This window comes from Myotis nattereri (genome assembly GCF_964212035.1).
Source record: "Myotis nattereri genome assembly, chromosome: 1".
NCBI lineage: Eukaryota > Metazoa > Chordata > Mammalia > Chiroptera > Vespertilionidae > Myotis > Myotis nattereri.
Genome location: NC_138075.1, coordinates 118,980,774 through 119,006,145, shown reverse-complemented (window position 1 = coordinate 119,006,145; position 25,372 = coordinate 118,980,774). Strand labels below are relative to the sequence as shown.

At 33.7% G+C, this 25,372-nt stretch overlaps 1 protein-coding gene across 1 annotated transcript in view; it reads right to left on the bottom strand.

Moving 5' to 3' along the window:
- MDGA2 (MAM domain containing glycosylphosphatidylinositol anchor 2) overlaps window positions 1-25,372 on the bottom strand; it is a 944,924-nt gene that overhangs the window by 92,687 nt on the left and 826,865 nt on the right. Inside the window, exon 10 of the mRNA XM_081087224.1 lies at window positions 13,398-13,546. Coding sequence (XP_080943350.1) covers window positions 13,398-13,546 — 149 coding nt within the window. The remainder of the gene's footprint in view (window positions 1-13,397; window positions 13,547-25,372) is intronic.

Genomic DNA, 25,372 nt, shown 5'->3' with positions numbered 1-25,372 from the left:
GTTCACATTTTAAACTTCCGGACTATCCTTTATTAACAAATGCAAATACATGCAATGAATCATACGAGCAACAGGCAGAGGTATTGATACATTCTCTGAATGATGAATAGTTGGCAGCCTTTCAGACTATAACTTCAGCCATCGAAGTTCAAACTGTACACCTCAAATGCTTTTTCTTGGATGGTCCAGGTGGTAGTGGAAAAACATATCTTTATAAAGTTTTAATACATTATATTAGAGGTCGTGGTGGTACTGTTTTACCCACAGCGTCTACAGGAATTGCTGCAAATTTACTTCTTGGTGGAAGAACGCATTCCCAATATAAATTACCAATTCCATTCAATGAAACTTCAATTTCTAGACTCCATATAAAGAATGAAGTTGCTAAAACCATTAAAAAGGCCCAACTTCTCATTATTGATGAATACACCATGGCATCCAGTCATGCTATAAACGCCATAGATAGATTACTAAGAGAAATTACAAATTTGAATGTTGTATTTGGTGGGAAAGTTCTTCTCAGAGGGAATTTTTGACAATTTCTTAGTGTTGTGCCACATGCTATGTGATCAGCCACAGTACAAATGAGTATAAAGTACTGTAGTGTTTGGGGATGTTTCAGAAAGTTGTCTCCTAAATATGAGATCAGAGGATTCTGCTTATAGCAAATGGTTAGTAAAATTTGGAGATGGCAAACTTGATAGCAGTTTTCATTTAGGAATGGATATTATTGAAATCCCCTGTGAAATGATTTGGAGTAGATCTCTTATTGAAGCTACCTTTGGAAATACTATATCTATAGATAATATTAAAAATATATCTAAACATGCAATTCTTTGTCCAAAAAAAATGAGCACATTCAAAAATTAAATGAAGACATTTTGGATATACTCAATGGAGATTTTCAAACATATTTGAATGATGATTCCATCGACTCAACAGATAATGCCAAAAAGGAAAATTTTCCCATCGAATTTCTTAATAGTATTACTCCTTCAGGAATGCCGTGTCATAAATTAAAATTGAAAGTGGCTGCACTCATCATCTACTGAGAAATCTTAATAGTAAATGGGGTCTTTGTAATGGTACTAGACTCGTTAACAAAGATTGTGACCTAACATAATTAAAGCTGAAGTATTAACAGGATCTGCAGAGGGAGAGGTTGCTCTGATTCCAAGAACTGATTTGTCCCCGTCTGACACTGGCCTCCCATTTAAATTAATTCGAAGACAGTTTTCTGTTATGCCAGCATTTGTGATGACTATTAATAAATCACAAGGAAAAACTTTAGACAGAGTAGGAATATTCTTACCTGAATCCGTTTTCGAATATGGTACTTGTCTTGTGGATAACAGTCATTCTAAGAGGTGTGAGGTCGTGTCTTATTGTAGTTTTGATTTGCATTTCCTAACAGCTACTGAAGTTGATAATCTTTTCAAATATATTTTGGCTATGTGTGTATCTATATGGAAGAACTGTCTGATCGGTTCTCTGCGCATTTTTTTTTTTATTATTGATTTGTTTGTTGTTGTTTTTGAGTTGTGTGAGTATGTGTTTTGGATATTAACTCCTTGGAGTTGTTTGAAAAAACCTTCTCCCACTTGGTTGGTTGTCCTTTTGTTTTGTTGATATTTATTTATTTATTTATTTATTTATTTATTTATTTTACTATGCGGAAACTTTTCAGTTTGATATAGTCCTACTCATTTATTTTTGCTTTTACTTCCATTGACTTTGAAGTCAAATTTATAAAATACTCTCTAAGACCAAAGGCATAAGTTGGGTGCCTATGTTTTCTTCTTTGTAATTTATTGTTGAAGTTCTTATATTAGGACTTTGGCCATTTTGAAGTAATTTTTGTGTATGGTGACAAATAGTCTAGTTTCATTCTTTTGCATGTGACTTTCCAATTTTCCCGGTATCATTTATTGAAGAGGTTTTTATTTTTTTATTATCTGTTTTTTTGGCTCTTTTGCAAAAAGTATTTGCTCATGTCCATGTGCATTTATTTCTGTGCTTTCAATTCTGTTCCATTGGTCTTTGTGTCTGTTTTTCTTCTAATACCATGACGTTTTGATTGTCACTTTGTAGTCTAATTTTAAGTCAGGGAATGTGTGGTACCTCAAGTTTGTTCTTTTTTTCCCTAGTTATGTGGGGTCTTTTGTGGTTTTATACAAATTTGATGATTTTTTTTTGTTCTATTTCTTTAAAAAATACCTTGAGCATTTGATGGAGGTTTCATTAAATCTGTATATGGCTTTGGGTATGGACATTATAACTGTGCTGATTCTTCCAGTCCAAGAACATGGAATGTCTTTCCACTTCCTTATGTCTTCTTCAATTTCTTGTAATAATGTCTTGTATAGGTCCTTTACATTATTCATAGTTACCTAATTCTTTTCATTGCCATTGAAAAAAAATTGAGAATATTGTGCTAAGCAAAATAAATCCAATAGTAAAAAGTCAAGAACCATATAGTTTCACTCATATGTGGGATATAAAACTGAAAGCAACAAATGAACAAATAAACAAACAAAAACTCAGACAGACAACAGTATGTTAGTTACTAGAGGGGGGAGTTAAAGTTTAAAGGGGGTTAAATATATGGTGACAGAAGGAGATTTAACTTTGGGTAATGGGCACACAATACAGATGATATACTGTAGAACTGTATACTTGAAAGATATCTAATTTCATTATTTAATGTCACCCTAATAAACTTAATAAAAATAAATCTAATTCCATTTTGTCTAGCCTCATTTATTTAAGGCAAAGCAAATCCCTATTCTTGTATTGGTATTTTTAATTTATAAGCATTTTTTTTTGTCTATAGAGTAGAAGGGAAAAGTGAATAGACATATATAGCTCTTCATGATAGAGCTCTATCATGCTGACTATGTAATTTCATCTCCAACCAAACCCTATAATTTCACATTCTAATAATTCATTGAATTACATAGACCTTTGTAGCAGTGAAATATAAACGCTAAGACAAGAGCTTTTAGAATTAGACTAATAAGGTTAACATTCCAGTTTCCCAATGATGTCTCTGCAGAACATATGTGTACATAACTTTACTTTCATTAATACTTTTCTGCACCTAAACAGTTTGTATAAAACCACAAAAGACCCCACATAACCAGTGATAATGCCAATTTCCCAGGATTTTTTGTGTTTAGTACTATAATGTAATATTTTTCTAATTTATATATTTAGTTCTTCTGAAACCAAAGAATTGTTTTAATTTTCCCTCATTTATAATTAAAAGTAAAAACAGATATTAATATTGTATCATAATTGAGTAATTTATAAAATAACAAATTAAGGACATGTATACATTGTGGGTGGAAAAACAGATATATCCTCATATATAGAAGAGATTAAAAAATAAAAAACATAATATTCAACTATATTAGCATAAATATAGAAGTATTTAACTTAATATATGAATAGCAATTAAAGTTAATAAAAAGAAAATTTCAAACAGAATATTAATGCAAGAGATATTTGAAAACAAGGTCAAGTCTACCATTAGAAGATGAAGAAGAAAATAAAGGAGTAGGAAGAAGTGGAGAAGTAAGTGGAGGAGGGATAGGAGGAGGGAAAAGATAAAGACACAAGGTTCAGATGGAATTCAGCTTAATTACACTTGTCAGACTTCATGCCAGATTACTTGGGTTCAAATCCCAGCTTCATCTTTGATTTAACTCCTCAATCTTGGATGAGTTAGTGAACTCCATGATCTCTCAGTCCTTAAGATAGCAACAACAGTAGTATTTATCTCATTGTATTGTTTTAAGCTTAATTATGTTAACATATGTAAAGCACATAACATAGGATCATACTATAATATACTAGTAAAACTTCAAGCATAGCTAGTAAGAATAATGGCTGTGATATTCAAACTACTAGTATCACCTTCAAATTTCTACTCAACTTCTTGCTTCCATCTTTTCAAAAATGGTTTCCATAACTTATGTAAATTAAAGCAACTTAAATAGTTTTTGATATTTTGCATTTCTTGTTTCAACTTTTCAAAACAGAGCACAAAACTCAAACCTAGCAAGCCATTATCAAGTAACTGTAACTCAGTTTATGTAATTATATTGTTCCAGCCATTTTAGTTAAAATATTTTATTTTGACTGCTAAAAACTAGTCAGGTTTTTGGTATAAAAATAATTTAAAAATATGTATGACTCCACATTTAAGACAACTTAAGACTTTAAGAAATACAACTGAAAAATGATAAAGCTAAACTATTAGTAATTTATAATTTAAAAAAGAAGCAATAGAAATTATTATCAATTTAAGACATATCTGAAAATCATTTATTCTTGAAATTCAAAGAAAAATTCACTTAAGAGTTGTGTTTTAAAGTACGCACACTCCTTTGCAAAGGCTCAAATTAGTAATCAGAAAACAACCCAATACAAATTTTTGTTACACATACCACAATTAAGTAAATTTTAATGCCTCTTTAATATGTTTCTTGTAAAACATGGTTAGAAATACCAGTATATACAATTATAAGCCTAAGGAACTGTGTATATCTTGCCCAGAAGAGCTAAAGAAAATATTTGTATTTAGGTTAGTTCTCACACTGAGTAAATTCTGAAAATCACAGTAAGCCCTGAATTGATCCAGAACAATATTTTATTAATCACTGATTTGGAAATGCCTCAATCTGGGCATAAGAAGAGAATGCATGTCTGAGAAGGACACAAATATCAGCCATTATAATAGGTAAATTTCAAATTCATTTGTTCCACAAATTGCACCATATTCCAAGCACTGTTCTTAAAGCAGTACTTAGAGTACTGTTTTTGTGTTGAGATCATATAGAAATGTTAGTATAAGGAAAAGCCACAAGATTAAGATGGAATCTAATCACAGTCTCTTCATTATAGTATGACAATATAAAACATTGGTTCTCAAAGGGTAGCCCCAAGTCAGCTCTAGCGGAATCACACAGAACGTTGTTAGAAATATAAAATCTTGGGCAACAACCAGACCCACCAAACCAGAAACTATGGGAGTGGGGCCCAATTGTTTAACAAACCCTCCAGATGATTCTGATTCATAATCAACTATTGGAATGACTCTATAACACAAAGAAGACAGTGTGTTCAGACCATTAAGAAATAAAATACAGAAAATATAAATATAGACTAAAACTGTATAAGTAAATCTGTATTCAAAAAACTTGCTAGTGTTGAAGCATGAAAATTAGAAAAAGACTATAATCTGAACTCCATTCTCCATTTCAAGTTTTGATCATTCGTTTTCCCTTAAAAACAGTTGAATAAATGTTTTTCATTGAATGCTACACTTCCAGTCATTTAAGAACACACACCACACACATACACACACACACAACACACCTGTCTATTGGAAAGTTTATTTGATTTGCATCTATGTCTTAGAATCCATAATACTGTAAAATATATTCACTGACTGTAAAACATACAATTTCAACAATTAAGAAATATTCTTTCATTCAAGGAAATATATCAGCCTTCACTTCTTCATAAAATTCTGATTCAAGTGGACAACCAGGATAGCTCAGGGAAATGTAATTAGATTTATAATCAGTTGACCTTGGAATGTTAAACATATCTGTAACTTTTTCCCTATTCCTTTTTTAACTTAATTATTTATCTTAAATTTAAAAGCATACAAAAAACAAACAAACAAAACAACAACAATAGTGACTTGTCAGCATCAGGTATTTTTAAAATTTATGGTTTTATAATCTTTAAAATTTTTGTTTGAAAGTACAAATACACCCACACACATACACACACACATTCACATACTTAGTTCCCATGACATTGGCAGATTTTTCTACCTCTTAGTTCTTCCTTTTTTACTGGAACTTCTATCATTACTGTCTTCATGCAGTAAATTCTTTCTCTCTCTTCCTAATCCTCACCCTGTGATATTTTTTTCCAGTGAATATATATATTTAGAGAGAGTGGAAAGGAGTAAGAGAGAGGGAGGAGAGATAGAGAGAGAGGGAGAGGAAGAGAAACATCAATGAGAGAGAGACACACGCATTGATTGATTGCCTCCTGAACTTGCCACTACCAAGGTCAGGCTTCGAACCTACAACCCAGATACATGCCCTTGACAGGAATCGAACCTGAGATCCTTTGGTGTGTGGGCCAACATCTAACCACTGAGAAACAGTGGCCAGGGCTATGTCTCTGTATTTTTACCAGTTCCAGGTCTCATGTCTAATGCTTCTAACCTGTAACTTAAATATTCAAGGGGAATACCCATACGACTGTCAACTTATTTCTCAACAGAAACTTTGCAGGCCAGAAGGGAATGGCAAGAAATATTCACAGTGATGAATACCAAGAACCTACAACCAAGATTACTTTATCCAGTGAAGCTATCATTCAGAACTGAAGGTCAGATAAAGAGCTTCACAGATAAGGAAAAGCTAAAGGAGTTCATCACCACCAAACCAGTATTATATGAAATGCTGAAAGGTATCCTTTAAGAAGAGAAAGAAGAAGAAAAAGGTAAAAGATACAAATTATGAACAACAAACATACATCTATCAACAAGTGAATCTAAGAATCAAGTGAATAAATAATCTGGTGATCATAATAGAATCAGGGCCATAGAAAGGGAATGGACTGACTATTCTTGGGAGGGAAAGGGGTGTGGGAGATGCAGGAAGAGACTGGACAAAAATCGTGCACCTATGGATGAGGACAGTGGGTGGGGAGTGAGGGCGGAGGGTGGGGCGGGAACTGGGAGGAGGGGAGTTATGGGGGGAAAAAAGAGGAACAAATGTAATAATCTGAACAATAAAGATTTAATTTAAAAAAAAGGGGGAAGTATTCATTCAAATTCTTAGTAGCATGTTCCTAACTAGGGTACCATTATTTGTTTTATGTTCCTCTATTACTCAAATTTAACAAGTCTAATTTGAAAATGTGAGCATACTTAAAAACTTTGATTCAATAGTTTTATTTTCTGTCAATAATTTAATTATCTCATTCCAAGTCTCTTTTAGGCAGCTCATTTTTCCACCACATTCAGGGTCAAAAATGTGAAATATTCTAATTATTATTTTACATTTTCTCCCTTCACTATTCTCATCTAAATCTTACTTCAAATAGAGGTCTCTGCCTCTCTTGTAATATCATACAATATACTATGCATAATATGAACAGATTATAGATGTCATTTGTTTCATGATTTAAGACTATACAATGAATCCATGTTATCTATCAATTCTCCACAGGTTTCCCTAGATTAACATTAAATGTCCTATTTAAAGTGAATCTTCTTAACATTTCTCTCAAGAAAATTAGTCCCATTGGCTTGGTATCATGTACATTATTCTCATTTGACTTCAACTTTACCCTACAATTTTCCTTAGCATTTATATACTGTGACATAGAAACTAGTATTTCATCATGCAAGTTGCTAAAAGCATAAAAGTCACCCCTGTGACCAACTAATTACACTGTATGCTCTTCAATATTTTTATTTCTTCTATCAACACCTTAAACAAGGTACTTAGCAATATTATTAATCACAGTTTTATGTATATGGATATTTATGTACATAATAAATTTATAAAATTTAATTACTATGATCTACTATAATATTCAGCCTTTAATAAACAATGTGATTAATTATTTAATAAAATACAAATAAATGTTTTGAATGAAAGGAGAAATAAACTATAGCTCAGTCATTAAAGTCACATGTATGAAGATCAAAATGAAACGTGAAATAAATTAACCCAATAATCAATTACACCAAAAGTATACTTGGGAGTAGTAATGTTTTGATTAGTAATTATTAGCGATTGCTATTTATGAAGGAAATTTGAATATAAACCTATAAAAACTAGCAAACAAACCAGTCTCCACCTTGGCGATCATGTCACTTAACCCTACCGCACTGCTTCGCAGAATCAGCTGCTCCCACACCTCTTTCTATGGCATTTTGCACATTTTTCTATTTCACTGAAGCATTGAGGACACTATTTCTTTTTTAAATCCTGGTAATTACTATAATTAATTTACTCAAAGTTTGGTTGGTGAGCAAATGAATATGATAATTCTAAGCATTTTAATATATCAGACTTAAGAACACAGGTACAGGGGAAGTTAAGGCATTTTATTCAATAAAATATCCTACTTTCCAAACATGACAGTCAAAAAATCACATCTATTCTGTGTCTCTATGGCAGAGTATAAAAATAAAACTGTATAAAACTCTAAAATACTTATTATTAGAAACTATAGTTGTGTATGTTTCAAATGGAGTCAAGTTATGTTTACATTGTTTGGTATATTCAGATAATTTAGAAACAGTGTCTCTGGTTTCTTAATTCATTAGATACCAAGGAAAGCAGACATTCAAATAACCTTCTTCTCTTTCCTGTTAAGCAACAAATGACACATATAATTGAGAGGCTAATGCTGTCTAAGGAGATTAAACAATTGCTTAGCTTAGCCTAAAATAATATAAGTTAAGGACGTTATGGTTTTGAAAAAACTTTTTCCACACATAATTTTTTAAGTTCACAAGATATATTCTTTCTTTTTAAGTTTCTTAAAGCAGTGATTCTAGAGTTCTAATGCTTTTTCCTACAGACACTGCAGCAACTTTTAAGAAAAGTGTATAAGCCAATACTCAAATTTTGAGACAATTTTCCTCATCATATTTAAATATAGACCATAAAGTTTTAATCAAGAGTCAGCTAAGTTTACCAGAAAGCTCGAGAAATGCTAGGTTCGGCTTACCAACAGCTCCAGCTGTGGGTTTAATAACACAGCAGTGATTTTAAAAATAGGTAATAAAGTTCTTACAGTTTCTAGATTAAAAATAAAGCAGGGTTATTTATTTATTTTAATATATTTTTATTGTTGATAATATTACAGATATCTCCCATTCACCCTCCATCTCTCCACCCCCCTCCGCCCCCAGGCCCTTCTTCACCACCCTGTTGCCCATGTCCATGGGCTATGCATAAAGTACATAAGTTTTTTACTTTATCTCTTCTCATCCCCCCAAACCTCATATCAAGGTGTGTCAGTCTGTTTAGAACTCACCCATTAGTCTTCAAGGATCAATTTTTTTTTCCAGAAATTGTGTAATAGAAAAATGTATAATCAAGGCCATATTTTAATTAAAAGGAAAGATACTTTTCACTAGATAACCTAAATATTTTATTGATAGAAAAACATTATTTAGACATATAGGCTCAAAATAAAAATATAGGCTAAAACAAGACTTTAAAATAATAAAATATGTAACATAAATTATTAATAATCCCTTGAAGAAAACTTGATTTCATAACCAAAGATCTTATATTATTAGGGAAAATACCCATTTTTAAAACATGTTGCTTAGGTAACCTTCCAAACATTGTTTACTTAAACATCATCCAAAATGTGTTGATTACATGCAAAAACTCATTGATTCAAGATTCTGAGATAGCTTGGGAGATTATAAAAGCCATATGCATATAATATAAAATCATTATTACAATGAACATCAGATCAGAATTCAAAAGTGACTGTGTCTTAAAACAATGTTGATATCTAAATGTACATACCTTAGAAAAAAGGAATCTAAATTTCTTAAGATAATATAGAAAAATAACCTATTTTACATGAATACCCTTTCCCCCTTATTATTACATGAAATATTTTTAAAGAACTATATCAGTTTCATTGTCTAGAATGTTTTTGCCCTATTATCACTAACTGGTATATAGGGGGATCTTCAAAAGAAATGTTTTGTACTGAAGCTATTTTGCATATACAGATTTTTCACGTGAGGATTAAGTGTAAAGAATATGGTAGAGGGGGAAAGAGAAGTGTGCAATGCTCTTTCTGTTCTTATGCTACATCCACAAACATCACCTTCCTGTCATGTTGCAGGACAGCACTGTATTGAGACATCCCCAAAAGATGTATCAACGTTTCTTTCCCATGGCAAAACATGGTACCTGAATGACATTACCCATTAAAATAGGACATTATTAAAAACCTTAGACAATGCGGTACCATCTCACCCCTGTCAGAATGGCTATCATCAACAAATCAACAAGCGCCAAGTGCAGGTGAGGATGCAGAGAAAAGGAACCTTGTGCACTGCTGGTGGGAATGCAGACTGGTGTAACCACTGTGGGGAACAGTATGGAGTTTCCTCAAAAAACTAAAAATGGAACTTCCATTTGACCCAGTGATCCCACTTCTTGGAATATATCCCAAGAAACTGAAAACACCAATCAGAAAGGATATACGTACTCCTATGTTCATAGCAGCACAATTCACCATAGCTAGAATCTGGAAACAGCCTGAGTGCCTATCAGCTGATGAGTGGATTAAAAAATTGTGTTACATCTATACAATGAAATACTATGCTGTGGTAAAAAGAAAAAAAGAAAGAAAGAAAAAAGAAGGAACTTTTACCATTTGCAACAGCATGGATGGAACTGGAGAGCATTATGCTAAGTGAAATAAGCCAGTTGGAGAAAAATAAATATCACATGACCTCATTCATTTATGGGATATAATGAACAACACAAACTGATGAACAAAAACAGATCCAGAGACAGAGAAATATCAATTAGACGATCAAACCTCAGAGGGAAAGTAGGGGAGGGTGGGGGGAGGGGGGAGAGATCAACCAAAGGGCTTATATGCATATAGGCCTAACCAATGGACACAGACAACAGGGGGGTGAGGGCATGAGTGTGGGGGATGGAGGGTAATGTGGGAATAGGGACACATATGTAATAACTTAATCAATAAAAAATTTAAAAAATCACTCTAGAAAAATATAATCCTTATTTCTAAATATAAATGAAAATCCTAAGAACAAAGAAGCTGAGAAATGAATGCTATCTACGTCAAGTAAAGAATTAGCTTCAAAAATTGTGTAAGAAAAAGGAATTTTCTGGACTGTGGTTTAAACACCAGAATTTTTTTTTTCCTTTGGTGGATACATAAATCTCACAAACTTGGAAAGAGCAGTATTAGCAGCAGATATACTGATACAATTAATATGGCTTTAAACTAAGTCTCAAAGTAGAAAAGAAAAATGTGAATCAGTAAAATGGATATTATGAAGGACAATTGGCTTGAAGTAAAAATAAGACAGTGAAAAATATCTACAAATTATGTTTTTTAAATCATAGCTTAGAACAATACTTAGGCCTAGAATATATATTGTACTAAATAAAACTAAAATGAAAATTGTAGACATGTTAAGTTCTTAAAGTGCATTCTTTTCTTTAATCCTTACACAACCCTGGCAGATGAGTACAAGGCTTGTAACAGATGTTTATGCAAATTGCCATGTACAAGGGACCCTGGCCTGTGGGAAAAGTAATGAGTGTATTCTACTCTACTCCCCCATTGCTCAATAGGTATTATTTTTATCTTCAATTTACCAGGTAGGAAACTAGGTGTAGGCATGTTTGGAAATCTGCTCAAGATTATATAGCTTATAAATGCTAAGGCTAGATTAGCTAAAATTGGAGACCAGATATGTCTGGAATTTATAATTTTAACAAACATAAGAAAGAGGAATTTGTTTACAAGTGTGCACACATATATAATTTATTCTAAAATAATAGAGGAAGGGGAAATTATCTAATTAGGTCACCAGGAAGAACACAGTGACTGGAAAATTTGTGTCACTGCATACATTTATGATCAGACACATAAAGACCAAAAGTTAGAGGAGATGCTTATGGTAGGGAAGGAAAATCAAAGAGAGAAACTGTCAATGAAAAATAACAGCAATACTAGCAGCAAACATTACAGAAGGTAGTTTATTAATAATGAATACAAGAGATGGATGAGAAGGAAGAGGTTTAATTAGTTTAATTCCTCTTTGGAGAAGTCTAATTCTGCTAATATCTGTCTATTTGATGGGGAAACTCCAATGGTAACTACTTTTCTGTTAAAATTGAATCACAGAGAAGGTAATGGGCATACACAATGGAGACACTGGGGAACAAAGGTTCTGAGGGATGTTAAAGGAAGGGATTGATGCAGAGTTGTGTAAAGTATGAATACTTACAACAGGCAGCCCTTCAGCATACAGGGTGCCATGGGCAGTTACCAGATATTCCAATAAATGTAAGTGAGGATGAGAGTGATAAACTAAAAATGAAATTATGACTCTATCGTCTTCTCTATCAAGGAAAATTATCAACAAATTAAAACACTTTTGATATGGATTTGGGATTTACTCAGATTTACTTAGAGGGTGAAGTAAATGAGGACTAACAGAAAGTTTCTGAAGACCCACTGCTCTCTGCTATCAGTGACCTAGGAATACTTAGACAAGGAAGCAGTGTTGATCAAATGACAGATGTATTCTACAGGAAAAGATATAGTTTTTGATTGTCAGACATGTATAATAAAAATATTCAACATAATATGTTGCTTAATTGGAATAAAGTACATATTTAAACTATCTTTTATTATAACTGTGAAACAGACAGGAAAACATTGCTTTGATGACAGTATACCTGAGTGGATTACTGATGGTTGATCAGTCTTTTTCAAAACAACATTTTTTCTTTCTACTGTCCAAACTCAAAAGGCTATTTTGTTATTTCCTTAATAAAGTAGAAAACCTACCTTATAAATCTATGGATAATGTAAAGTTGTGAGATACAACTAATAGATAAATCTTCAAAAATGTTTTGCTGTGATGAAAGTAACCCTAAATAATACACTAAACAGAAAACACTGTAAAGACCTACATTTAAATTTCAAAAACATTATTTATACCAACAAAGGATAACTGAATTTAACATTTGAAAAAATATAATATTTTCACATAAGCTATAATCTTCAACTACTGAGGAAATCAATCACACTTGATTGTTTCTTCTAATTTTACTAAAATTATTCTATCCTTCATACATATTACATTAACTTTAAAACATCATATATTTTATATATATATATATATATATATATATATATATATATATATATATATATATCTTGAGTATAAAATGTAAGTTTTCTAGCTTCTTACAAAATAATACAAAGAATTATACAGTATAAGAAAGTGTTAGAACACCTTGCATGTTTATTTCATAACAATTATAACATGTCATTTCTATAACATATCTAGTGATGAAGGATTTGAAGGCTCAAAAGATGTCACTTTAATATATCTGCTATCATAGTAGAATATGCATAAATTAATTTCCAAGATTTGTAAATAATTAGAAACTATTATGTGTAGAGTAATTTTATCTTTTATATAGGGACATATATTTAGAAATTCATGCAAAATAATTAATACTTTATGGCAGCTAACAATAGTAACAATGTCTTCACAAAGAATCACAAAGAAAAAAAAAGCCAACAGTTAAATTTCTCACCTGCCTAATACCCAGCCGGTATGCCACAATCCGATCCACCGCATCAGGATTCATTTGTGTCCACTGTAGACTATAGGAATAAACACGGTGTCTGTTTTGCCAAACAGGATTGTAGGTATCGTAATAGAATTCTGGAGCATAGGCCTTTCCTGAAAACAGAAGGAATACATTTAAGTGATGACTTATTCCAATTAAACATATTTGTTCTTTTTGGCCCTTTTACCACATTCTGCTAGGAGTTCTATATGTAACTCTTGTATCTGAAAAGTCTTATTATTAAAATCTAATCAATTTTCTGGAGAATTTTGAGTATAGATGCCAGAAGATTTCCTGGTTGATTGGATGAGCAGGCTCAGAGAGAAAGAAGAATCAAGGATGATTACAAGTTTTGGCCTAAAACCTGGAAGATTAAAATTTCCATCAACTGAGATAAAAAGCTTTGTGAGGGACACATTTGGGAGGAGGAGAAAATCAGGGAGTTATTATTATTTTTTTAGTCCTCACTTCAAAAGACATCATTTTAGCCGAACCGGTTTGGCTCAGTGGATAGAGCGTCGGCCTGCGGACTCAGGGGTCCCAGGTTTGATTCCGGTCAAGGGCATGTACCTTGGTTGTGGGCACATCCCCACTGGGGGGCGTGCAGGAGGCAGCTGATCGATCTCTCTCATCGATGTTTCTGGCTCTCTATCCCTCTCCCTTCTTCTCTGTAAGAAATCAATAAAATATATTTTTTAAAAAAGACATCATTTTAATACGTCTGCTGTCATAGCAGAATATGAATAAATTAATTCCCAAGATTTGTAAATAATTAGAAAGTTATGTATATAGTAATTTTATCTTTGATATAGGAAAATATATTTAGAAATTTATGCAAAATTAAAGAACATGTTCATTAATATTTAGGGAGAGGGAAAGGGGGAAAAGAGAGAAGGAGAGCGAGAGAGAATCATAGATTGCTCACCTCCAGTATGCCCCCTGATCAAGAGATCAAACCTGAAATCCAGATATGTGACCAGGAATCAGACCTGCTACCTTCCAATGTATGGAATGATGCTCCAAAGAACTGACCCACACCAGCCAGGACAAAAATCAGGGAGTTAATTTTGAAAAGTTTGAATGCTCTAAATGCAGACATTAAGTGGAATATACTAGTCTAGAATTCAGGAAAAACCTGGATTGGAGATATATCTTGCTAACCATAGGCATGTATATAGATTTTAAGTTTAAAGCCCTGAGACTCAACATCATCAAGAGAGTGTGAGAAGATAGAGAAGAAAACTAGGCCTGACCACTGGAGCAATCCAAGGTTAAGAAATGTGGGGGCAGTGAACACCCACAAAGGCCTGACACGGAACAACCAGTGAATAAAAGAAAAGTTTAAAAATGTGGCATCCAAGAAGCCAAAAGAAGTATATCAGCACTGAATGACCAACTCTGTAAAAAAAATTAGTGAAAATAAAAAATCTTGTTTATATTTTCATTGTTTTTAGTCAGTAAACTCAAAATCATTCAAACAGAACTCAACAATAACACAGAACTTTGGTCAATAATAAAGTTTTTTGTTTTTGTTTTTTAAATATATTTTATTGATTTTTTTACAGAGAGGAAGGGAGAAGGACAGAGAGCTAGAAACATCGATGTGAGAGAAACATCTATCAGCTGCCTCCTGCACACCCCCTACTGGGGACGTGCCCGCAACCAAGGTGCATGCCCTTGACCGGAATTGAACCTGGAACCTTTCAGTCCGCAGGCCGACGCTCTATCCACTGAGCCAAACCGGTTATGGCAATAATACAGTTTTTATTTAAGAATATGTGAAGTGCATATAGCATATATGATATGTATAAAACATCTGTGTATTGTTACTTTTGTGTGTGTGTCTGTATTTTTATACTGAATTGTGCACAGACCATTTGTAATTTGTAATTATAGGTCCAAATTACAAGCATTCTGAAATGTAGATTTTTCTCACATTCTATTTTTTTTTTACTAATACTGCATTTATATAATAAATAAACAATATTTATGAGACCCTTTTAAATGCCAAGTAGTATACTAGGCATCAAGGATACAATAAATGAGGAGGTCTGACCTGTCTTCATAGAAATTGCTTACATTTTCTCATACTTTCCAAATAGCTTTGTAATTATTAACTGATGATGAGCTAATAAGTTTACACTTATCATCCCTCATTCCACATCTGTCCTGTTTTATTTTATTAAAATTAAATATTAAGTGCCCTCTTGGGTTTTTCTTCCTATATTCTTATGTTCAGAAACTTTTCTTGCCTAGTTTTTTATATTTCTTCATTATTTGTCATCTAGGGGTTACAAAAAGGTTGAATCATAAAAATTTATCACAGACAAAGAATGAATTTTGAACACTAAGAATGGAAGTGACGGTCTCTGTTATCCTGAAGAGGATTACCAGGAAAAACATAATGTAAAATGAAATAAATTTAATTTTTTACAAGTTTACTAGTAAAATTAAATAAATTGAATTAAATGTATGAATTTTAGCAACAATTTTTAAAAATCTTCTACATCAACATTGTGTGCATTAAAAAATGTTCTATAAATATCTATTCAAGTTGAATTGAAAAACAATTATCAACTTCATACAAAGAACCTTGCAAAGAAGGAGGTCTCCAGAAAAGAGCCATCACATTCATTTTATTGCTCCTTTTATCTTGTATGATATTTTCACTTAATAAATGATAGGACATATTCATGGTCACAAGATTACGAGCAAAATCCAGATGAAAGAAAAATAATATACTGAATGAAGAAGTGAATACCAAAATATCATTGACAACTTGTATTTGTGACCGAATTTCTCAAAATGTTCCTAAAGAGGTGTATTTAGTACTAGTCTAAATAAAGAGCTAGGGGTTTTTATTAAAAATAACCATTCAATTTGGAGAAATATCCATTCAGGTTTTAAAATAAAAAATCACCCATACACATAAATTTACTCTCTGGTTTTTCAGACAGTCATATTAAATGTTTTCATATTCATTTTGTAGGAAGCACAAAGTAGTACTAAGAAAATACCTTTATAATAATCCTAGACTCTTACAACCAGGCATGGTTGAACAGGGGAAGAATTTGTAATATTTCTTTTTCTTTTTGATCCTCCAGGCCTATGTTTTTCTTTTTTTTCCTTCCAGCAAGCATGTCAAGGAAATATTATTTCTTTTATAGTCATCTTATTTTTAACCAACACTGTTCTACTTTAAATGCTTTTAGACTAACTGACCTAGAATTACATTCATTACCTAAACTAGCCAAAAATTTTTAGATATATTATGTATGATTATATAAAGATGATGGATTTTAAAATATTCTTAAAATATACATAGGGAAAATTGTCATTCAAAGTTTTATATAGAATTTGTGCAAAAGTACATTTATTCTATTTTGCAAATAGCTTTCGAAAAGTAATTAAATTAAGGCTTCAAAAATGCTTTTATGGGTAAAGCGCAAAGTAAAAGATAAGAAGCTATTACATGTCACTCTCCTGGTACAAAAAGGCAATCTTAATATATAACAAAACTATGCTTTAGGTGCATACATAGGCTTATAAGCAAGTGAGAGAATTATTCCTCAGGGATCAAAGAACAAAAACCTGAAAACCAAGCAATGAAAAAAAGCTTAGGGAAAAAAGAAGTGTTGTTGCTTTGTACCCGTGGGAGCTGAATTTTAGACCCATAAGGGATGAGGTTAATGGGCAAGTCTCAGATGAAAAGTTAGAAATTAGGTTACCACATTCAACCAAGATCAGTAAAAACAGCAGTCTCAGTCATAGGGTATCCTAGAATAAAGCTGCTCTTCACCAGCATAAGAAAATGACAAAAATACTACATTAAGAAAAAAATCATCCTTGGCTAGTAATACCACTGGAGTCCTTCAGTAGATCCAAATTATGTTCTTAAAGAACATGCTTTCAACTGAGACTGCAGAGATTTCTTCAACTAAAACCTCAATGATTATGAATTAAAAATACAACATTAATAGCACACAAGAAAATGTGTGACTAAGAAGGACAATAAACAGCAGGATTAGACTACAGATAATGGAACCATAAAATGGAATTTATAAATAAGTATGCACAAAACAATTAAAGAAATACAATTGCCCTGGCAGGCATAACCCAGTGGTTAGAGCAACAGCTCAGGCACTGAAGGGTCATGGGTTCAATTCCCCGCCAAGGGCATGTACCTGGATTGCAGGTTCAATCCCCAGCCCAAGTCAAGGTGTGCACAAGAGGCAACTCATTGATGTGTCTTCCTCAAATTGTTTCTCTCTCTCATCCCTCTCCCCTCCCTGCGCCCCTCCAATTCCCACTCTCTCTGAAAATCAATGGGAAAATATCCTTAGGTGAAGATTAATCAAAAAAAGAAAAAAAAGAAATACAATATAAAATGTTAAAACAAACAAACAACAACAACAAAAAAGAACACACACACACTATGGAACCTTCTATAAAATAATAATATTGTCTATTGAGATCAAAGGTGGGCTTCACAGGGGACACATCTAACAACATCTTTATTGATCTTAAAGAAGAAGGTGTTGGTTGGCTCATAGAAAAATAAGAGAAGGAAAGTAAGGTATGGACTTAGGTGGAGAAAAATGAATATATGATAGACAATATTTTAGAACAACCACAGGATCTGCCATGGCTGTAACATGTTGTACCCATCTTTCCTACCAAATTGTGCCCTTTTGAAGCATAGAAATGTTCTTATACTACAATGGCTGACACAATGCATGTATTTAAATAAGATAGGAAGTCAGGTCAGTGCTAATTTAAGAAGTGTCTCGTTAGATATAAGACATTTTATATTTACCCTATAGTTGCATTATTCTCAAATTATTTTAGCCAGTGCTCACTTTAGTGGAAGAAAAAAATTTATAGTGAATCTATTGACTTATTTTTCCCAGTGTGAAATAACTCATTGACATCAAATAATTAAGTGAGAAATGAGTCAATATTAAAAATGGTAACTGAAAAAAATAAAAAACACAGTTGCAAAATATCAAGCATAATATAACAATTTAAAACTTTTCAAAGTTGAATTTATTGGTATAAGGAAAGTAGCTACAGAAATTCATGGCAACCTGAAACACTGATGATGTGCTGATTTAAGAAAAAAAAAAAACTTCTAAAAATCATATGAATCAGAACTCTCTGTATGCATTTTCAATAGAAACTAACCAACACTAGTCAGGTGCTTTTGGAGTCAGAATCATATTGTGTTTAGACACATAGACTAAAGCAATGAATTAGTCATTACAACTTAATAGGTATAATATACACAAAAATCTATGTAGCTCTCTCGTTCCTTCATTGGACTGAAGTGAGAACATGCAATTGTTGGAACCATAATTACCTTTTCTAGAAATTAATGAATCTTGAATAATACTAAAAATGAAAGAAATGGTTCTACATAAATTGGGATTTTTCTGAGTTTTTAATCAGGAATATGATAGAAATCCACTTTGTATTTTACAACTGCATCTGGGAGTAAGAGGAGAAAAGATTAGAGAAGTTAAAAAACTAATGGCTGGAAGACAATAAGAAGATACTGTCTTTAAAGTAAAAGGCATGATTTTGGAAATAAAGAAAGATTGATAAATTTAAAAAGCATTGCATAAAAACAAGTAATGAGCACTGCTCCTCTGAGTGGACAATGTAGGTAGATTCCTAACTTTTCCATCTGCAGAGACTGGATGGGCACTAGAGCTTTTAAATGAGATGGTAAAGAACTGTATGCATCTCATCCTGGCAAAAGAGTGAAGAATTATATTACCTCTTGCTTCCTATTCTTCTGGAAGCTTATTGTTTTGATTTAAAGGCATTTAAAAATGTTATGAAAGTGAGCATAAAGAATACTTTGATGACAAAAAGGTTTAATTTTTTGAAGTCAAAGGAAACTTTTTAAAAAGAATCAATGTATGTATGTTTTACCTATCTTTGGTATTTAGTTAGGTGATATTTAAAATTAGTCCTTATCTCATTAAGAGCAATAAAGAAATAATTACTGAATTGTTGAATTCTGCCTATTCTCATTTGACTGGAAAGGTAGGAAGCTAATATCAAAAAGAAATGAAAAAAAGGGAAAACATGTAAGATATACTTAACAGAAGAAACTATTGCACCTGATAAAGAACAATTTGTCCTAGAGTTAAGATGAATGTCATAGAAGCAATAAAACTGAATGTCGTAAAGAGTTTGTTCAACAGGAATAACTTGTCAATATGTGTGCAGAAAACAAAAGCACAACAACTAAATTATACAGCTGTGAAATCAATGACAACATCTCTCAGTTAATGATTGTTTAGAGTTTACAAAAAAAAAAGAGGAAGACTTGTAACTATTTAGAGCCCAACTAAATCCTTTAGTTTAAATGCCTCTGTACATGAGATGGAGTAGTGGTTATCTAAATGTTCTTTTCCCATTTAGAGACAGCCAATATGTTTTAAAATTACTAGTAATTGTTGTTACAGTATTTTAAAATTGCAGCATAACTGCTTTTATTCATCCCTGATGTGGATCCATTTTATTCTGCTGGAGTCAGGACTGTGAAAACCACACTGAAGCAGACTGCCCAGTGACTCACTTTAGCACTCAAGACCTTCCTTAGAATTCACAGCCCTGGAGAAACCAAGATGGCGGCATAGGTAAACACTGGAGTTTGCTGCCTCTAACAACCACTTCAAAAATACAACTAAAAGCTGGAACAGACATCATCCAGAACCACAGGAAGGCTGGCTGAGTGGAAATTCTACAACTAGAAGGAAAGAGAAAAGCATACCGAGACTCAGAGGAGGCCCAGTGGGGAAGTAAAATATTAAGGTACAGAGGCGCACACAGAGCAGGCTGGTGGCTGAGGGCGCGGTTGTTGTTTTCAATCAGGAGGGAATCTGAGGCTCTGAGCTCCAGTTCTGGGTGAGTCTCTGGAGACCCAGACTCATACGGGAGAAAAGGGACTGTCTGGAATCAGTCAGAACTTGAGGGCAGCTTTTTCTTGGAGGGGCTTGCAGCAATTACCGGGACACTGAGAAGTGGGGCCTCTGAGAGCAGCCATAACTGCTAGCCCCGCCCTGTTGATCCCTTGGGACCCGCCCCGCCCAAGCCCTGCAGGGAGGCTTTTGCTGGATAGCCTAAGGCAGAGGCTACATTAGCACCTCCCTAGAGATCCAGGAGCAAATGTACCCAGAGGTCAGAGTGGGACCATCCAGTTTGCAGCTCTGTGGAACCATAAAGGACACACTCAGAGGGCAGACTCAGTGAGCACCAAAGGCCATTGATGCAAGTCTTGCCCTAGAGGGGTGTCTACAGCACAGAAGTTCTCCCACTGCAGACACAGTGGATGCTCACAGCCAATTGGCCTGGAGGTCAATTCCTCCCAGTGATACCTACAATAATCAAGGTTTCACTATAACAAGACTGTGCACAAAGACCACAAGGGGGTGCACCAAAAGTGTCCTCCTCAGGTAATTGGGGAGGCTGAACCACTGGGTCCTAGAGGACACTTAGGACAGAAAAACACTTTATCAACACAGGGAAGCATAAAAAATGCATAGACAAAGAAAAAGGACACAAATGACAGAAATGGAGGAAAGCAAACTACTGGATATAGAGTTCAAAACCACACTTTTAAGGTTTTTCTAGAAACTGCCGATAAACTTAATGAGATCTACAAGAAATCTAATGAGACTCTTGATGTTGTGATAAAGCACCAACTAGAAATTAAGCATACACTGACTGAAATAAATAATTTTATACAGACTCCCAACAGCAGACTAGAGGATCACAAGAATCAAGCCAACAATTTGAAATACGAAGAAGCAAAAAACACCCAACCAGAAAAGCAAAATGAAAAGAGAATCCAAAAATACGAAGATAGTGTAAGGAGCCTCTGGGACAGCTTCAAGTGTACCAACATCCGAATTATAGGGGTGCCAGAAGAAGAGAGAGAGCAAGATATTGAAAACTTACTTGAAGAAATAATGACAGAAAACTTCCCCTACCTGGTTAAAGAAATAGACTTACAAGTCTAGGAAGCACAGAGAACACCAAACAAAAGGAATCCAAAGAGGACCACACCAAGACACATCATAATTAAAGTGCCAAGAGCAAAAGACAAAGAGAGGATCTTAAAAGCAGCAAGAGAAAAACAGTCAGTTACCTACAAGTGTGTACCCATATGACTGTCAGCTGATTTCTCAACAGAAACTTTGCAGGCCAGAAGTTTGTGGCCAGAAATATTCAAAGTGATGAATGCCAAGAACCTACAACCAAGATTACTTTATCCAGCAAAGCTTTCATTCAAAATTGAAGGTCAGAAAAAGAGCTTCACAGATAAGAAAAAGCTAAAGGAGTTCATCACCACCAAACCAGTATTATATGAAATGCTGAAAGGTATCCTTTAAGAAGAGGAAGAAGAAGAAAAAGGTAAAGATACAAATTATGAACAACAAATACACAGCTATCAACAAGTGAATCTGAAAATCAAGTGAATAATCTGATGAACAGAATGAACTGGTGATTATAATAGAATCAGGGGCATAGAAAGGTAGTGGACTGGCTATTTTTGGGGGGGAAAGGGGTGAGGGGGATGAGGGAAGAGACTGGACAAAAATCGTGCACCTATGGTTTAGGTCAGTGGATGGGGAGTGAGGGAGGAGAGTGGGGTGGGAACTGGGTGGAGGGGAGTTATGGGGGGTAAAAAGAGGAACAAATGTAATAATCTGAACAATAAAGATTTAATTAATAAAAAAAATACGCCCTAACTGGTTTGGCTCAGTGGATAGAGGGTTGGCCTGCAGACTGAAGGGTCCCAGGTTAGATTCCAGTCAAGGGCATGTACCTTGGTTGCGGACACATCCCCAGTAGGGGGTGTGCATGAGGCAGCTGATCGATGTTTCTAAGTCTCTATCCCTCTCCCTTCCTCTCTGTAAAAAAACCAATAAAAATTTTTTTAAAAAAATGCTAAAATGACTGCAGTAATGAGAAGGATAATTATATATAGAGAGAAACATAAGCATAAAGAAGTAAAATGGCAATAAATAAGTAGCTGTCAATGATAACCTTAAGTGTAAATGGATTAAATGCTCCAATCAAGAGACATAGGGTAGCTGAGCTGTTGCAAAAATAGAACCCCAATATATGCTGTCTACCAGAGACTCACCTCAGAACCAAATATTCACACAGGATGAAAGTGAAAGAATGGAAAAAAGTTCCCATGCAAATGGAAATGAAAAAAAAAAAATAAAGCTGGGGTAGCAATACTCATATCTGACAAAGTAGACTTCAAAATGAAGGCCATCACAAGAGACAATAAAGGTTACTAAATAATAATGAAGGAATCGATCCAACAAGAAGATATAACCCTGGTAAACATATATACATCCAATTTAGAGCACATGAATGTATATAAAACTTCTGGAGGCCTTTAAGGGAGAGATGCACAGCAACACAGTCATAGTAGAGGACTTTAACTCCCTACTGATTTCTCTAGATAGATCTACCAGACAAAAAATTAACAAGTAAATAGAACCTGTAAATGACACACTGGATGAGATAGATTCAATTGACATTTATTGAACATTTCACCCCAGAGCTGCAGAATATACACTCTTCTCAAGTGCATGTGTGTGCTTCTAAAAGATAGACCACATGTTAGGACACAAAACAAGTATTTACAAATAAAGGAAGATTGAAATCATATCAAGCATCTTCTTAGATCATAATGGAATGACATTAGAACTCAACTACAATAAAAATACTCAAAAATATTAAAACACATGAAAGCTAAATAGAATGTTATTAAACAATGAATGTGTTACCAATGAGATCAAGAGAGAAATAAAAAAATTCATGGAAAAAAATGAAAACAAACATGACAACCAAAAATATATGGGGACAGCAAGAACCTTCCTGAAAGGGAAGTTCACAGCACTACAGTCCTACCTCAAAAAAGGAAAATTAATTATAAACTATTTAACCATACAGCTTGATGAATTAGAAAGAGAGCAAGAAAAACCCAGAGTAAGTAAAAGGAAGGAAATAATAAAGATTAGAGCAGAAATAAATGAAATAGAGACTATAAAAACAACACAAAAGATCAATGAAACCAAGAACTGCTCTTTGAAAACATAAACAAAATTAATGAAATTTTAGCCAGGCTAATCAAGAAAAAAAAAGCAAAGACCCAAATAATTAAAATCAGAAACAAAAGCAGTGAAGTAATAACTGACATCACAGAAATAGAAGGGATTGTAAGAAAAAATATGCCAACAAGCTAGACAATGTGGATGAAATGTACAAATTCCTAAAAAATACAATCTTCTAAAACTGAATCAAGAAGAATCAGAAAACCTGAATAGGCCAATAACAATTGAGGAAATTGAAGCAGATAAAAGAAAAAAAAAAAGCCCTGGTCCAGACAGCTTCAGAGGGGAGTTTTACCAATATTCAAAGAACTACCACCTATCCTCCTCAAACAATTTCAAAAAATGCAAGAGGAAGGAACACTTCCAAGGTCTTTTTCTCCTAATTTGAAAACCAGATAAAGACACTACAAAGAAAGAGAATTTCAGGCCAATATCCCTGATGAATATAGATGCTAAAATCCTCCACAAAATATTAGCAAATTGTATCCAGCAATATATTTGAAAGATCATAGACTATGTCTAAGTGGGGTTTATTTCATGAATTCAAGGCTGATACAATATTTGCAATCAATAAATGTGATGCTTCACATAAATGAACTGAAAGACAAGATTTATGATCATATCAATAGATGCAGAAAAACCATTAGACAAAACCCAATACCAATTTTTTGATAAAAACTCTCAGCAAAGTGGGAGTAGAGGTAGCATATCTCAACATAATAAAGGCCACATATGACTACAGCCACCATCACACTCAACTGGCAAAAATCAAAAACATTTTCTTTTAAGATCAGGAAAAAGACAGGGAGGTCCGCTTTCACTACTCTTTTTCAACACTAGAAGCCTGGTGCACGAATTTGTACATGGGTGGGGTCCCTTGGCCTGGCAGGCTATTGGGGCCAATTGGGGCCGCAGGAGTTTGGCCAGTGCCAGGGGGAGGGGCCGTGGGAGGTTGGCCAGTTGTGGGAGGTTGGCTGTCGTAGCGCACTGACCACCAGGGGGCAGCTCCTGCATTGAGCGTCTGCCCCATGGTGGTCAGTGCACGTCATAATGACTGGTTGTTTGGTCATTCAGTCATTTGATCATTCGGTTGCTTAGGCTTTTATATATATGGATAGTACTGGATGTCCTAGCCACAGTGATCAGACAAGAAGAAGAGGTAAAAGGCATCCAAATTAGAAAGGAAGAAGTAAAACTCTCATTATTTGCAGATGACATCATATTGTACATAGAAAACTCTAAAGACTCCACCAAAAAATCTACTAGATTTACTAAATTAATTTGGCAATGTAACAGGATACAAAATTAACACTCAGAAATTGATGACATTTTTATACACCAATAATGAATTCTCCGAAAGAGAAACTAAACTAAACAAACCTATTTACCATAGCAACAAAAAGATAAGATACAAATAAACTTAAGGAGGTACTCAGAAAACTGTAGGACATTGAAAAAAGAAATAAAGGAAGATATAAACAAGTGGAAGAATATACTGTGTTCATAGATTGGTAGAAGTAAAATTATTAAAATGTCCATACTAACCAAAGCAATCTATAGATTCAATGCAACCCATATTAAATTACAAAAGGCATATTTCACAAATCTAGAAAAAAGTGCTTAAAAATATATATGGAACTAAAAAAGACCCTGAATAGCCATTGCACAAAGAACAAAGATGGAGGGATCATAATACCAGATAACAAGTTATACTACAAAGCCATTGTAATCAAAACAGCCTGGTACTGGCACAAGAACAGGCATATAGATCATTGGAACAAAACAGAGAAT